Source organism: Adiantum capillus-veneris, chromosome 17 (assembly GCF_014529385.1).
Source record: "Adiantum capillus-veneris isolate H3 chromosome 17, ASM1452938v2, whole genome shotgun sequence".
In the NCBI taxonomy this organism is placed as follows: domain Eukaryota; kingdom Viridiplantae; phylum Streptophyta; class Polypodiopsida; order Polypodiales; family Pteridaceae; genus Adiantum; species Adiantum capillus-veneris.
The window spans coordinates 73836339-73853868 of NC_140947.1; the positions used below are offsets into that span (position 1 = coordinate 73836339).

Genomic DNA, 17530 nt, shown 5'->3' on the forward strand with positions numbered 1-17530 from the left:
ATGGGTGTCGCTATGCAACAAAGAAAATAGCGGCTCTCATAGCGACACCGTGGATTTTCACTTTTGTGCGGCGCTAGTGTGAAGTACCTCTTGTAGTGTTTTTGACTTAATGGCTTCAAATAAATGTACATTTTCATGTTTCCATGTGTGGAATTTCTAAACCAAGTGGATATTGTTGGATGCAACGACAGCTTGGGTGCTAGCTTAGAGGGCCAACAACTATTCACTAGCTATTAGCGTTGCTTCAAGCGCACACACATGAGCGTAGTGCTACGTAGAGTTGATGCAGTGGGACCTGAAGGTGCTCATCATCTTGAGTGGTGTATTTGTCAAGGTCCCGACACATGTGACCATGCTTCATGAGGGAGGGGATGGAGGTCTAGTGAGGGGGGGCCTCTTTTCCGCAGTAGCTAGGCAAAAAAACTCTATACTGATGGACTTGTGAAGGCGAGCCGCCACCCAAGCTATTCTGAGTGGTCACTTGCAGTGCAAACAGTGTGAACACCAGCAAGACCAGGGTGATAAGCAACAACAGCAACTAGCAGATAGAGAAGCAGCAACGGCTTTCTCCTATGGAAGTCCAGGCACAATATAGTAGCGAAATTAGCTCGCGTTGCCTCTGAAACAAGTGGCTCTTCTTTGCAAGAGATAGAGAATCTTCAATATCTCGAGATTCTCTTCGATACAAGGCGCTCCACTTTCTTCTTCTTCTTCTTCTTTGTCATTGTGCCTTACATGTGCATTAGAGCTTGGTTAATTACGCTCCTCTTTTGAGGGAATCCTCTCTCTCTCTCTCTCTCTCTCTCTCTCTCTCTCTCTCTCTCTCTCTCTCTCTCTCTCTCTCTCTCTCTCTCTCTCTCTCTCTCTCTCTCTCACACACACACACACACACACACACACACACACACACACACACATCATTCACATGCCTTTGCAAATGTGCGCTTAATTATTGCTATCGCAATGCTGCAAGTTGCGACTATCGAGAGATGTGGCGTGTTCTTAATTTGTATCGGGGCAATGGGATGCTCTTCTCTCTAATTTTAACACCTCCTCTCAGCAAGAGGGTGTTCTCCTCAATTATGGGTTGTGGCCTTCTTGATGGTTGCATCCATTTTTGCACAGGTATGGATGGCAGGAGCAGCTCTCTCTCTACTATGAGATACAAGGCCATTTCCATTGCCTATTCAAGGAGGGTTTTGGAACATTGGCGAAAGTTCTGAGATATCAAGCTCAGAGATGCCTTGAGCTATTTTTATTGGAGTTCGCAGACATAGGGAGAGCCTCTTGAGGAGACCAGAAAGTAGGAGACACTCACAGAGGGAGATCACTAAATTTTTCAGACTACATTTCCGACATTCAGATGAGCAGGCATCACAATAGACTTCAGAGTCCACCTGTACCAGAGCTACACTGGCTGACACGGCCACTGAGCTTAGGAGATCAAGGACGCCCACGATTGCGAGGGTCATCGAGACATTGGTGGAAGCTGCATCAGAGGGTCCGAACTATTCTGGCACAACATAGGAGACGCCCAATCAGAGTACTCATTGAGGAGGACATTCATGAGCTACGCAAAGACCGATGTTGCATATCATAGGATAGGATCTTGAGTCCAACATCTCAACATTTCATTTCATCCCATTTCATTTCGTTTTATTTCACTTTAGCTGAATTCAGTCTCAGTTTTTGAGTTTTCAGTTTTTCGATCTTTTACATAGACATTGTATCAGATTCACCATTTGTAAACTCTTTTGTCTCATAGGTCACTTTGGCCTTTTGAAGATGTTAGGCCTTACCCTCTGGGGCAAGGCCAAAAACCTACAAATTTTAAAGGACTATAGTGTAGTTTAAAGCAACTTTTGTCCAAAAATCTCTAATATTTTGGTTTTAGAAAAGATGGTGATCAAACTTCGGAGGTAGTGAAGCAGGTTTCGCGTTCACAGAGTAGCTGCATTTCTTTAGAAAAAGAAATGAGGCTCTCTCTCGTGACCTCACTAAAAGCCTGTGCCAAGAAGAAGGATTTGTATGAAGGCAGTAGGATACACGCTGATATTCGCGCTAGTGGGTTGCTAGAAACGGACGCATACTTACGGAGCACGTTGGTTAGTATGTATGCAAAGTGTGGTGCACTTGTCAGAGCACAACAAGTGATAGACGAGCTCCTTGCACGGGATGCGGTCTCTTGGTCTGCGCTTATTGCAGGGTATGTCCAGCATGGGCACGGCAAAGAAGCTGTAGGTTGTTTTTACCGGATGCAAAGGGAGGGCCTCTCTCCAAATGCCTTTACTTATTCGTCAATCTTGAAGGCATGTGGCATTATGCAAGATATTAACATGGGCGAACAAATTCATGATGAGATTGTTAGTCGAGGACTATTGAAAAACAACATCGTGTTGGGCAATGTGTTGGTCGATATGTATGCCAAATGTGGTGTACTTTTGAAAGCACAAAAGGTTTTTGATGCGCTTCTTGTGCGAGATGTGGTCTCTTGGAATGCGTTTATAGCTGGATATGCCCAACAAGGCCGGGGCCAAGAAGCTTTGGGCTGTTTTCAACGGATGCGGAGCGAGGGATTTTCTCCAACTGCAATTACATATGCTTGCGTTTTGAAGGCATGTGGCATCATGCAAGACGTTGATATGGGAGAGCAAATCCATGATGCGATTGTTAGTCAAGGGTTGTTGAGAAACAACGTTGTGCTTGGCAATGTTTTGGTTGATATGTATGCCAAATGTGGTGTACTTTTGAAAGCACAATTTTTTTTTGATGGGCTTCTTGTGCGAGATGTGATCTCTTGGAATGTATTGATCGCAGGATATGCCCAAAAATGGCAAGGCCGGGAAGCGCTAGGCTATTTTCAGCAAATGCAAAGGTAAGACTTCCGTTCGAACGTGCTGCAAAGAAATGCGTCTTGTCTGTCGCACAACATGCTTGCATTGAGTACAAGGACATAAGATCCTTGTTGAAAGATAGGTGTTTTGGTTGGACGGCTCCACATCCTCATCACTACTCATAATGAATGTAAAAACCTTATAATTTGGACATAAATTTAATCTTCTATTGGCATCCTCCGTCTTTTATCTCTCCCTCTCTCTTTCCCTTTCTCTCTCTCTCTCTCTCTCTCTCTCTCTCTCTCTCTCTCTCTCTCTCTCTCTCTCTCTCTTTGTTCACACCGTAAACTACCTCACATTCTCTAGTAATGTCCGATCCTCGCACACCTCGGTCTAGAGGTGCACTGAGATCAGAACCACCGGGTTATAATCTAGTCTTTATTGGTCAATGCCTATATTTGTGGGTACAAGAAATCTAGACACCCACGTCTACATGATAGTGCATGTAGTGGACAAAACCCCTTTGCCTCTTCTCTAGCTGTAGCAATTCACAGCATCTTAACATCTCTTCACAGCAGATCCTTGTTCGAGGGATTACTTAGCACACTACATGTTGGCTTCCAATCTGAGTATCATGCCATTGAAAGCTTTCCAACTTAAGGTCGCATCCGTAGAGAGGAAAGAGGGATCACCATTCGCCTAACTCTAATTTCTTTTCGTAATCTCGAAGGTAGACTTTAATATAAAAACTAATTCCAAAATCTAATCTTAAATCTAACATAATTGAACATATGGTGATTTTGAGCTAATTGAACATGGTTAGTGGGTGAGTTAACAGGTGTGTCAGATTCTGATGGGAATATACATATTGTTGTGTACCTAGTGTTTGCTCTTTGGGCAAAGCCTTCATTGACATGCTCTAAAATCTAACTAAATCTAATCTAATCTTAAATCTAACATAAATCTTGATCTAATCTAATATTAAACTCAACATGAACCTAAATCTAATCTAATCTTAAATGTAACATAAACCTAAATGTAATCTAACTTAAATCTAAATCTAATCTAATCTTGAATCTTGCCTTAATCTTAAATCTAAATTTAATCTAATCTTAAATTCAACATAAACCTAAATCTAAATCAATCTTAAATCCTAAACCTAAATGTAATATAACTTAAATATAGCTTAGCTAATCTTAAATCTTGCTCTAATTTTAAATCTAACCTAATCTTAAACTCAACATAAACCTAAATCTAACATAAACCTAAATATAATCTAACCTAATTTTAAATTTAATTTAAATCTTAACATAATCTTAAGTCTAACCTAATTTTAGATTTAGCATAAATTTTAAATATAAGTTAAATGTGATCTGATTTAATCTTAGATCTTAATCTAACCTAATTTTAATATAATTTTAACTAACCTAACCCTAAAGCTTAATTTGACATTTTATTTCATATTTTCTTTATTTTTTTTCTCTATCTATCTTTCTCTCTCTCTCTCTCTCTCTCTCTCTCTGTTTTATCCCCTTACCTCTCTCTTTTCGTCTTCTCCCCCTCTCTCTCTCTTTGTTTTTTTTTCCTTTCTCTCTCCTCCTCTTTCTCTTTCTCTTTGTTTTCTCCCCTCTCTCTCTCTCTCTCTCTCTATCTCTCTCTCTCTCTCTCTCTCTTTCAAAGACACAATGTGTGTGTGTGTGTGTGTGTGTGTGTGTGTGAGTGAGAAAGAGAGAGAGAGAGAGAGAGAGAGAGAGGGAGAGAGAGAGAGAGAGAGACAAAGAGGAGAAGGGAACATGAGAGAGAGGAGAGGGAAGGAGCATACATGGCTCTCCTTCCTCTCCTTGTGTGTGTGTGTGTGTGTGTGTGTGTGTGTGTGTGTGTGTGTGTGTGTGTGTGTGTGTATGTGTGTGGAGAAGAAAGAGAGAGAGAGCAAGAGCGCAGGTTTACCACTTTCGCTTGAGCGTCGAAACTCATATCTGAGATCTGAGTTTTTGGCTCTCTCGATTTATTTTTTACCACTGTCAGCATCGCTATGTGCGTCGCTATGGGTGTCGCTATGCAACAAAGAGAATACCGGCTCTCATAGCGACACCGTGGATTTTCACTTTTGTGCGGCGCTAGTGTGAAGTACCTCTTGTAGTGTTTTTGACTTAATGGCTTCAAATAAATGTACATTTTCATGTTTCCATGTGTGGAATTTCTAAACCAAGTGGATATTGTTGGATGCAACGACAGCTTGGGTGCTAGCTTAGAGGGCCAACAACTATTCACTAGCTATTAGCGTTGCTTCAAGCGCACACACATGAGCGTAGTGCTACGTAGAGTTGATGCAGTGGGACCTGAAGGTGCTCATCATCTTGAGTGGTGTATTTGTCAAGGTCCCGACACATGTGACCACGCTTCATGAGGGAGGGGATGGAGGTCTAGTGAGGGGGGGCCTCTTTTCCGCAGTAGCTAGGCAAAAAAACTCTATACTGATGGACTTGTGAAGGCGAGCCGCCACCCAAGCTATTCTGAGTGGTCACTTGCAGTGCAAACAGTGTGAACGCCAGCAAGACCAGGGTGATAAGCAACAACAGCAACTAGCAGATAGAGAAGCAGCAACGGCTTTCTCCTATGGAAGTCCAGGCACAATATAGTAGCGAAATTAGCTCGCGTTGCCTCTGAAACAAGTGGCTCTTCTTTGCAAGAGATAGAGAATCTTCAATATCTCGAGATTCTCTTCGATACAAGGCGCTCCACTTTCTTCTTCTTCTTCTTCTTTGTCATTGTGCCTTACATGTGCATTAGAGCTTGGTTAATTACGCTCCTCTTTTGAGGGAATCCTCTCTCTCTCTCTCTCTCTCTCTCTCTCTCTCTCTCTCTCTCTCTCTCTCTCTCTCTCTCTCTCTCTCTCTCTCTCTCTCTCTCTCTCTCACACACACACACACACACACACACACACACAAATCAATCACCTCTCTTTGCAAATCATGTGCGCTTAATTATTGGTATCGCATGCTACAAGTTGCAACTATCGAGAGATGTGGCGTGCTCTTAATTTGTATCGGGGCAACGGGATGCACTTCTCTCTAATTTTAACACCTCCTCGCAGCAAGAGGGTGTTCTCCTCAATTATGGGTTGTGGCCTTCTTGATGGTTGCATCCCTTTTTGCACAGGTATGGATGGCAGGAGCAGCTCTCTCTCTACTATGAGATACAAGGCCATTTCCATTGCCTATTCAAAGAGGGTTTTGGAACATTGGCCAAAGTTATGAGATATCAAGCTCAGAGATGCCTTGAGCTATTTTTATTGGAGTTCACAGACATAGGGAGAGCCTCTTGAGGAGACCAGAAAGTAGGAGACACTCACAGAGGGAGATCACTAAATTTTTCAGACTACATTTCCGACATTCAGATGAGCAGGCATCACAACAGACTTCAGAGTCCACCTGTACCACAGGTACACTGGCTGACATGGCCACTGAGCTTAGGAGATCAAGGACGCCCATGATTGCGAGGGTCATCGAGACATTGGTGGAAGCTGCATCAGACGGTCCGAACTATTCTGGTACAACATAGGAGACACCCAATCAGAGTACTCATTGAGGAGGACATTCATGAGCTGCGCAAAGACCGATGTTGGATATCATAGGATAGGATCTTGAGTCCAACATTTCAACATTTCATTTCATCCCATTTCATTTCGTTTTATTTCACTTTAGCTCAATTCAGTCTCAATTTTTGAGTTTTCAGTTTTTCGATCTTTTACATAGACATTGTATCAGATTCACCATTTGTAAACTCTTTTGTCTCATAGGTCACTTTGGCCTTTTGAAGATGTTGGGCCTTACCCTCTGGGGCAAGGCCAAAAACCTACAAATTTTAAAGGACTATAGTGTAGTTTAAAACAACTTTTGTCCAAAAACCTCTAATATTTTGGTTTTAGAAAAGATGGCGCTCAAACTTCGGTGGTAGTGAAGCAGGTTTCGCGTTCACAGAGTAGCTGCATTCCTTTAGAAAAAGAAATGAGGCTCTCTCTCGTGACCTCACTAAAAGCCTGTGCCAAGAAGAAGGATTTGTATGAAGGCAGTAGGATACACGCTGATATTCGTGCTAGTGGGTTGCTAGAAACGGACGCATACTTACGGAGCACGTTGGTTAGTATGTATGCGAAGTGTGGTGCACTTGTCAGAGCACAACAAGTGATAAATGAGCTCCCTGCACGGGATGCGGTCTCTTGGTCTGCGCTTATTGCAGGGTATGTCCAGCATGGGCACGGCAAAGAAGCTGTAGGTTGTTTTTACCGGATGCAAAGGGAGGGCCTCTCTCCAAATGCCTTTACTTATTCGTCAATCTTGAAGGCATGTGGCATTATGCAAGATATTAACATGGGCAAACAAATTCATGATGAGATTGTTAGTCGAGGACTATTGAAAAACAACGTCGTGTTCGGCAATGTGTTGGTCGATATGTATGCCAAATGTGGTGTACTTTTGAAAGCACAAAAGGTTTTTGATGCGCTTCTTGTGAGAGATGCGGTCTCTTGGAATGCGTTGATAGCTGGATATGCCCAACAAGGCCGGGGCCAAGAAGCTCTGGGCTATTTTCAACGAATGCGGAGCGACGGATTTTCTCCAAGTGCAATTACATATGCTTGCGTTTTGAAGGCATGTGGCATCATGCAAGACGTTGACATGGGAGGGCAAATCCATGATGAGATTGTTAGTCAAGGGTTGTTGAGAAACAACGTTGTGCTTGGCAATGTTTTGGTTGATATGTATGCCAAATGTGGTGTACTTTTGAAAGCACAAAAAGTTTTTGATGGGCTTCTTGTGCGAGATTTGATCTCTTGGAATGTATTGATCGCAGGATATGCCCAAAAAGGGCAAGGCCGGGAAGCGCTAGGCTATTTTCATCAAAGGCAAAGGCAAGACTTCCGTTCGAATGTGCTGCAACGAAATGTGTCTTGTCCGTCGCACAACATGCTTGCATTGAATACAAGGACATAAGATCCTTGCTGAAAGATAGGTGTTTTGGTTGGACGGCTCCACATCCTCATCACTACTCATAATGAATGTAAAAACCTTATAATTTGGACATAAATTTAATCTTCTATTGGCGTCCTCCGTCTTTTATCTCTCCCTCTCTCTCTCCCCCTCTCTCTCTCTTTCTGTCTCTCTCTCTCTCTCTTTGTTCACACTGTAAACTACCTCACATTCTCTAGTCATGTCCGATCCCCGCACACCTCGGTCTAGAGGTGCACTGAGATCAGAACCAGCGGGTTATAATCTAGTCTTTATTGGTCAATGCCTATATTTGTGGGTACGAGAAATCTAGACACCCACGTTTACATGATAGTGCATGTAGTGGACAAAACCCCTTTGTCTCTTCTCTAGCTGTAGCAATTCACAGCATCTTAACATCTCTTCACAGCAGATCCTTGTTCGAGGGATTACTTAGCACACTACATGCTGGCTTCCAATCTGAGTATCATGCCATTGAAAGCTTTCCAACTTAAGGTCGCATCCGTAGAGAGGAAAGAGGGATCACCATTCGCCTAACTCTAATTTTTTTTCGTAATCTCGAAGGTAGACTTTAATATAAAAACTAATTCCAAAATCTAATCTTAAATCTAACATAATTGAACATATGGTGATTTTGAGCTAATTGAACATGGTTAGTGGGTGAGTTAACATGTGTGTCAGATTCTGATGGGAATATACATATTGTTGTGTACCTAGTGTTTGCTCTTTGGGCAAAGCTTTCATTGACATGCTCTAAAATCTAACTAAATCTAATCTAATCTTAAATCTAACATAAATCTTGATCTAATCTAATAATAAACTCAACATAAACCTAAATCTAATCTAATCTTAAATGTAACCTAAACCTAAATGTAATCTAACTTAAATCTAAATCTAATCTAATCTTAAATCTTGCCTTAATCTTAAATCTAAATTTAATCTAATCTTAAACTCAACATAAACCTAAATCTAAATCAATCTTAAATCCTAAACCTAAATGTAATATAACCTAGCTAATCTTAAATTTTGCTCTAATTTTAAATCTAACCTAATCTTATACTCAACATAAACCTAAATCTAACATAAACCTAAATATAATCTAACCTAATTTTAAATTTAATTTAAATCTTAACATAATCTTAAGTCTAACCTAATTTTAGATTTAGCATAAATTTTAAATATAAGTTAAATGTGATCTGATTTAATCTTAGATCTTAATCTAACCTAATTTTAATGTAATTTTAACTAACCTAACCCTAAAGCTTAATATGACATTTTATTTCATATTTTCTTTACTTTTTTTATCTATCTATCTTTCTCTCTCTCTCTCTCTCTCTCTCTCTCTCTCTCTCTCTCTCTCTGTGTTTTATTCCCTTATCTCTCTCTTTTCGTCTTCTCCCCCCCTCTCTCTCTTTGTTTTTTTTTCCTTTCTCTCTCCCCCTCTTTCTCTTTCTCTTTGTTTTCTCCCCTCTCTCTCTCTCTCTCTCTCTCTCTCTCTCTCTCAAAGACACAATGTGTGTGTGTGTGTGTGTGTGTGTGTGTGAGTGAGAAAGAGAGAGAGAGAGAGAGAGAGAGGGAGAGAGAGAGAGAGAGAAAGAGGGGAAGGGAACATGAGAGAGAGGAGAGGGAAGGAGCATACATGGCTCTCATTCCTCTCCTTGTGTGTGTGTGTGTGTGTGTGTGTGTGTGTGTGTGTGTGTGTGTGTGTGTATGTGTGTGGAGAAGAAAGAGAGAGAGAGCAAGAGTGCAGGTTTACCTCTTTTGCTGGAGCGTCGAAACTCATATCTGAGATCTGAGTTTTTGGCTCTCTCGATTTATTTTTTACCACTGTCAGCGTCGCTATGTGCGTCGCTATGGGTGTCGCTATGCAACAAAGAAAATAGCGGCTCTCATAGCGACGCCGTGGATTTTCACTTTTGTGCGGCGCTAGTGTGAAGTACCTCTTGTAGTGTTTTTGACTTAATGGCTTCAAATAAATGTACATTTTCATGTTTCCATGTGTGGAATTTCTAAACCAAGTGGATATTGTTGGATGCAACGACAGCTTGGGTGCTAGCTTAGAGGGCCAACAACTATTCACTAGCTATTAGCGTTGCTTCAAGCGCACACACATGAGCGTAGTGCTACGTAGAGTTGAAGCAGTGGGACCTTAAGGTGCTCATCATCTTGAGTGGTGTATTTGTCAAGGTCCCGACACATGTGACCACGCTTCACGAGGGAGGGGATGGAGGTCTAGTGAGGGGGGGCCTCTTTTCCGCAGTAGCTAGGCAAAAAAACTCTATACTGATGGACTTGTGAAGGCGAGCCGCCACCCAAGCTATTCTGAGTGGTCACTTGCAGTGCAAACAGTGTGAACGCCAGCAAGACCAGGGTGATAAGCAACAACAGCAACTAGCAGATAGAGAAGCAGCAAGGGCTTTCTCCTATGGAAGTCCAGGCACAATATAGTAGCGAAATTAGCTCGCGTTGCCTCTGAAAGAAGTGGCTCTTCTTTGCAAGAGATAGAGAATCTTCAATATCTTGAGATTCTCTTCGATACAAGGCGCTTCACTTTCTTCTTCTTCTTCTTCTTTGTCATTGTGCCTTACATGTGCATTAGAGCTTGGTTAATTATGCTCCTCTCTCTCTCTCTCTCTCTCTCTCTCTCTCTCTCTCTCTCTCTCTCACACACACACACACACACACACAAAAATCAATCACCTGTCTTTGCAAATGTGCGCTTAATTATTGGTATCGCATGCTGCAAGTTGCAACTATCGAGAGATGTGGCATGCTCTTAATTTGTATCGGGGCAACGGGATGCTCTTCTCTCTAATTTTAACACCTCCTCGCAGCAAGAGGGTGTTATCCTCAATTATGGGTTGTGGCCTTCTTGATGGTTGCATCCCTTTTTGCACAGGTATGGATGGCAGGAGCAGCTCTCTCTCTACTATGAGATACAAGGCCATTTTCATTGCCTATTCAAAGAGGGTTTTGGAACATTGGCCAAAGTTATCAGATATCAAGCTCAGAGATGCCTTGAGCTATTTTTATTGGAGTTCGCAGACATAGGGAGAGCCTCTTGAGGAGACCAGAAAGTAGGAGACACTCACAGAGGGAGATCACTAAATTTTTCAGACTACATTTCCGACATTCAGATCAGCAGGCATCACAACAGACTTCAGAGTCCACCTGTACCAGAGGTACACTGGCTGACACGGCCACTGAGCGTAGGAGATCAAGGACGCCCACGATTGCGAGGGTCATCGAGACATTGGTGGAAGCTGCATCAGAGGGTCCGAACTATTCTGGCACAACATAGGAGACGCCCAATCAGAGTACTCATTGAGGAGGACATTCATGAGCTGCGCAAAGACCGATGTTGGATATCATAGGATAGGATGTTGAGTCCAACATCTCAACATTTCATTTCGTTTTATTTCACTTTAGCTCAATTCAGTCTCAGTTTTTGAGTTTTCAGTTTTTCGATCTTTTACATAGACATTGTATCAGATTCACCATTTGTAAACTCTTTTGTCTCATAGGTCACTTTGGCCTTTTGAAGATGTTAGGCCTTACCCTCTGGGGCAAGGCCAAAAACCTACAAATTTTAAAGGACTATAGTGTAGTTTAAAGCAACTTTTGTCCAAAAACCTCTAACATTTTGGTTTTAGAAAAGATGGCGCTCAAACTTCGGTGGTAGTGAAGCAGGTTTCGCGTTCACAGAGTAGCTGCATTCCTTTAGAAAAAGAAATGAGGCTCTCTCTCGTGACCTCACTAAAAGCCTGTGCCAAGAAGAAGGATTTGTATGAAGGCAGTAGGATACACGCTGATATTCGCGCTAGTGGGTTGCTAGAAACGGACGCATACTTACGGAGCACGTTGGTTAGTATGTATGCGAAGTGTGGTGCACTTGTCAGAGCACAACAAGTGATAGACGAGCTCCCTGCACGGGATGCGGTCTCTTGGTCTGCGCTTATTGCAGGGTATGTCCAGCATGGGCACGGCAAAGAAGCTGTAGGTTGTTTTTACCGGATGCAAAGGGAGGGCCTCTCTCCAAATGCCTTTACTTATTCGTCAATCTTGAAGGCATGTGGCATTATGCAAGATATTAACATGGGCGAACAAATTCATGATGAGATTGTTAGTCGAGGACTATTGAAAAACAACGTCGTGTTGGGCAATGTGTTGGTCGATATGTATGCCAAATGTGGTGTACTTTTGAAAGCACTAAAGGTTTTTGATGCGCTTCTTGTGCGAGATGCGGTCTCTTGGAATGCATTGATAGCTGGATATGCCCAACAAGGCCGGGGCCAAGAAGCTCTGGGCTGTTTTCAACGGATGCGGAGCGAGGGATTTTCTCCAAGTGCAATTACATATGCTTGCGTTTTGAAGGCATGTGGCATCATGCAAGACGTTGACATGGGAGAGCAAATCCATGATGAGATTGTTAGTCAAGGGTTGTTGAGAAACAACGTTGTGCTTGGCAATGTTTTGGTTGATATGTATGCCAAATGTGGTGTACTTTTGAAAGCACAAAAAGTTTTTGATGGGCTTCTTGTGCGAGATGTGATCTCTTGGAATGTATTGATCGCAGGATATGCCCAAAAAGGGCAAGGCCGGGAAGCGCTAGGCTATTTTCAGCAAATGCAAAGGCAAGACTTCCGTCCGAATTCAATCACCTATGCTTGTGTTTTGAAGGCATGTGGTATTACACAAGACATTGACACGGGCCAGCAAATTCATGATGAGATTATCAGCCAGGGGCTATTAAAAAAAAATGTGGTTCTTGGCGGAGCGTTGGTTGACATGTATGCGAAATGTGGTGTACTTTTGAAAGCACAAAGTGTTTTTGATGGGCTTCCTATTCGGGATGCAGTGTGCTGGAATGCCTTGATTGGAGGATACATTCAACAAGGTCAGGGCCAAGAAGCTTTGGGCTGTTTTCAGCGAATGCAGAGCCTGAATATCTCTCCAGATGCTTTGACCTATGCTTATGTTTTGAAGGCATGTGGCATCATGCAAGATGTTGATGTGGGCAAACAAATTCATGATGAGATTGTTAATCAGGGTTTGTTGAAAAAAGACATTGTGCTTGGCACCGCTTTGGTTGACATGTATGCCAAGTGCGGTGCACTTGTCAAAGCACACCAACTTGTCGACGAGTTTCTTGTCTCGGATGCAATCGCTTGGACTACACTTATAACAGGGTATGTCCAACATGGACAAGTCGAAGAAGCTCTAGGTTGTTTCTATCGGATGCAAAGCAAGGGCCTCTCCCCAAGTGCCTTCACCTATTCTTCCATCTTGAAGGCATGTGGCATTATGCAAGACGTTGAAATGGGCAAAGAAATTCATAAGGAGATTGTTAGTCAGGGTTTGTTGAAAGAGAATGTCGTGCTTGGAAATGCTTTGGTAGACATGTACGCCAAATGTGGTGCCCTTTTGAAAGCACAAATAGCCTTTGATACACTTCCTGTGCGAGATGTGATCTCATGGAATGCATTAATTGCAGGATATGCCCAACAAGGACAGGGCCAGGAAGCTCTTGGCTGTTTTCAGCGAATGCGAAGTGAGGGATTCGCTCCAACTGCAATCACGTACGCTTGTATTTTGAAGGCATGTGGCATCACACAAGACGTTGACGTAGGGAAGAAAATTCATGATGAGATTGTTAGTCAGGGGCTGTTGAAAAACACCATCATGCTCGGCAATGCTTTGATTGACATGTATGCCAAATGTGGTGTACTTTTGAAAGCGCAAATGGTTTTTGATACTCTTCCAGTGCGGGATGTGATCTCTTGGAATGCATTGATTGCAGGTTATGCCCAATATGGGCAAGGCCAAGAAGCTCGTCACTGTTTTCAGCTCATGCGCAGCATGGGTTTCTCACCAAATGTAGTCTCCTGGACTGCACTCATAGGAGGGTATGCTCAGCAAGGGTTGGCCAAGGAAGCTCTGGACTGTTTTCAATGGATGCAACAGGAGGGCATCTCCCCGGATGCAATCACTTTTGTTAATGTGCTCAATGCATGTAGTCACTCAGGTCTAGTGGATGAGGGCCAGATGTGTTTTGATAACATGAGGACAAAACATGGCATTGCACCAAACGTAGAACACCACACTTGTATGGTTGATCTTTTTGGACGTGCAAAGCTATTTGACAAAGCAATGAGAGTAATTAGGATGATGCCATCGTCAGATCATCCTTCAGTTTGGTCTGCTCTTCTAGGTGCTTGTCGCAAATGGGGAAATGTGAAGCTTGCATTGTTTTCTTTTGAGCGCCTTGTACAACTAGACCGATGTAATGCGGCAGCATATGTCTTAATGAGTAATATATATGCAGCTGCTGGCATGCAGGAGGAGGCAGAGAACATTGAATGCATGAGAATAAAAAATGCTGCTTGGAAGCAGCCAGGATGTACCTGCTGGATTGATGTGAGTGGAAATGTTCATAAATTTGTTGTTGGCGATTCCAAGCATCCACAAAGCAGAGAAATTTATGCGAAGTTGCAAGACCTCGAACTTAAATTGTCGCAACAAGGATATTCCCCAAGTCTGCACTGGGTCTCACAAAACCTCTCTGCTGATTCCAAAACGCTTTTGCTTTGCCAGCACAGTGAAAAGTTGGCCATTGCTTGTGCAATCATCAATACGCCTCAAGGAACAGATATACGTGTCACAAAGAATATGCGGGTATGTGGGGATTGCCATGATGCTACCTCACTCATATCAAAAATAGAGAAGCGTAAAATAATGGTCAAAGATGCAGCCCGCCTTCACATCTTCGAAAGTGGGAAGTGTTCTTGTGGTGATTATCATTAATGAATGTTCCAGAATGATGAGGACAAATTTTATGCTAAAACGCTAATATGGATGCTTGTTGTATGGTTATAATTGCTAGATTTGCTTTCTTCTATTCACGTCTCCTGGATGGGAAATGAGAAGGTTTTGGTAAAAGTGCATTTCTCATCAGTACAACATGTCAATGATGTTATGTGACTTGATGTGCCAAATTTAAGGTTGTCTTTTTTGGCATTGCCCTAATGAAAGGGCAATGTTATGTTTTGAGAACGCGCAAAAACAGAAGCTGCAGTTGATTGTGCGTTGGAATAATGATTCTTAAATAATGAACTTCATGTGCCAAATTTAAGGTTGTCTTTTTTGGCATTGCCCTAATGAAAGGGCAATGTTATGTTTTGAGAACGCGCAAAAACAGAAGCTGCAGTTGATTGTGCATTGGAATAATGATTCTTAAATAATGAAGGCCTACTAAAGGAGTATAAATATTTGTAGATTATAGAGAATCTTTGTCAATGGACTTCTAGAGGCGGAAGCTGGTGTATCGAGATGTATCGAAGTACATATTATGTTCCTTTGGTCATTTAGAAATAAGGATAAAGGTGCATAAAAAAAAGGTGTGACTGTGTAGACTGATGTGTGTGGTGGTGGTACATGTGTGTATTTGGGAGGGGATGGAGCACGAAGTCTATGGATGTGAGAACTATGTGCTCAGGGATATACAAGCATGAAATGCAGGCATCTAACTGGCTCCATCTGGTACCAAAATGAGAGCGTAGGATATAAGACATGGGGGGTAGGGGGTGAAGGGCCCTGAAAGTAAAGTTGACGGATCCGATAAGACCTGCGTAATCCTCTCCACTGAGCCAGCTGATGTTGTTGTCGGATCACTGTGATCTGTCTCTCATGTACTATGGTAGCTCCGTGTCCAAGCGCCCATGGACGACTACCAGATCGTATGGTCTCTGTCTGAGTGAGAGGAGAGGGTGTGGGAGTAGCCCTCAGGAAAAAATCATGGTAGTGGTGGGCACCTGGAGGAGTGTCACTTTGTGCCTCTATATCTCTAGTAGAAAACAGCCCGGGCTGGTCTATGAACATGTGTGCTGCCTTGCTTGCCTCAATCTCTAATATGTGTGATGACGCTTTGAGCTACCCAGTTGCCCCGTGTGGCAAATATGTATCCATGTATCCTAGCCTTTATATATGAAGCTAGCCTCTGTAAAGGTCAGGAAGTGGTCTCTGTAGCACAACATCTTTGGGAAAAAGAGGCTGTCTAGGTGTGACCCATGTCTCCTGATATATAGCTGCCAAAGGTCCTGTCGGAGGATTGGATTCCTCTCGCTGTGAGAGGTGTGGATGATGGGAAAGTCAGGATTATACTGAAAGTGCAGCAGCTGCTCTATGTCCAGCTGATGTGTGCTAAACCACTGTCACCTGGGCATACCATGATCTGCTCTCTCCTCCCTGTGCCAGCTGTCTAAAGCTCTACATGTAAGTCTATCATGGGGTAGCTCTCTCATACGCTGAATGAGGCACACTTCTGGAAGAGAGCCTCTACTCACATTGATGGTGTAGCTAGCTTTGATATAATAATATCATGTGGCATTGAGGGTTTGCTGCAGATCGAGCCTGACAACATCATGATCTATGGTCTCTCTATTTGTGTCCACCTTGTGGCTATCAAAGCAGGGGTCCATATGGCTGTTGCATACATCAAAGTGGGTGTTGCTATAAGTGTCGAAAAGCCACTTATCTACATGGAATGCATTGCCATGGGATGATGAAATGAGTAGGGAAGACCTTGCATTGCGCATAAGGCAATTGGAAAGAAGGCCTGAAGATATTGAGCATGCAAAATATAGATTGAAAGACGCAAGGCTGAAAAATAAAGATAGGTTTGATAAGCGACACAAGCTTAGACCCAAGCCTATTAAAGAGGGTGATTGGGTGTTGGTGTATGTTGATAACCAACACTTTACAATAAGAAACTTGCAAAACGGTGGTATGGACCATATGTTGTCAACCATGTGCATGGGAATGCAACTTACACTTTGTGTGAGCTTGATGGGACAGAAGTGAGGATTCCCATAGCGGGTAAAAGAATTAAGTTGTTTGAAAGAAGAGGAGATGCGGACTCATTTGATACACAAACAACTCAAGAAAGAGATGTATCTGATTGTTCACAAAGTGAGGATGAAAGTGAAGATGAAATACCTGACGTTGAGTTTTGATGCTTTTAAAAATCTTATAGTGGCACATGTCGGAGGATGTGCAGGTTGAGAGGGGTTGAATGTCGTGGTGTGGCACGTACATTATGTAAAATTCAACTTTTATGCCACCTTCTATGTTTCTTGATGCATAGAAGCACTCCCCTTGCTTGTCCATGGCTAAATTGCGGATGTGTCGTTTCCCATTAAAACTAGCCATTTTGGACTACTTTCAAACCATTTTGATTAAAAAATAATCGTTTTTCAACATTAAAAACCCAAATGAGCTGGAAAAAGTCCCTAAATTTATGGAAAATTTTCCTGCAGCTCAATTTCATGATGAACATGATTTTTTAACTTGTCATGACCTCTTGACACATTTGTGATGGAGGTGCATGCTAGCTACTCGTTTTGGCAGTTTTTGCCCACATTGAAATTTCTAGGTGAGGTGAGCTCACTGCGATGAGACACTTGACATATGTACATTCTTGAATCAAAGTAGACATTTTTTAAAAGAAGGAAAAAATTTTGCCATAAAAACTTAGTCACATTCTCTCGCATTTGCCTCTTGTCAACATATGGCTGGTTCTTGTAAAAAGGAAGAGTATTATATCAAAAAGTTTAATGGCACAAACTTTACAATCTAAAAACAGTGTAAGTTTGATATTTTGGTCAACAAGGGCCTGGTAGCGCCATTGAAAGA

General features: G+C 42.4%; 1 protein-coding gene across 1 annotated transcript; it reads left to right on the forward strand.

The window, feature by feature from the left end:
• Positions 1-1973: 1973 nt before the first annotated feature.
• On the forward strand, positions 1974-16241 carry LOC147437479 (pentatricopeptide repeat-containing protein At2g27610-like). The gene is made up of 4 exons (XM_086486566.1): positions 1974-2367; positions 2542-2875; positions 6763-7777; positions 11483-16241. Exons 1-4 carry the CDS (start codon positions 1974-1976, stop codon positions 14642-14644), a joined length of 4905 nt encoding a protein of 1634 aa, XP_086342692.1. The 3' UTR covers positions 14645-16241.
• Positions 16242-17530: the final 1289 nt, after the last annotated feature.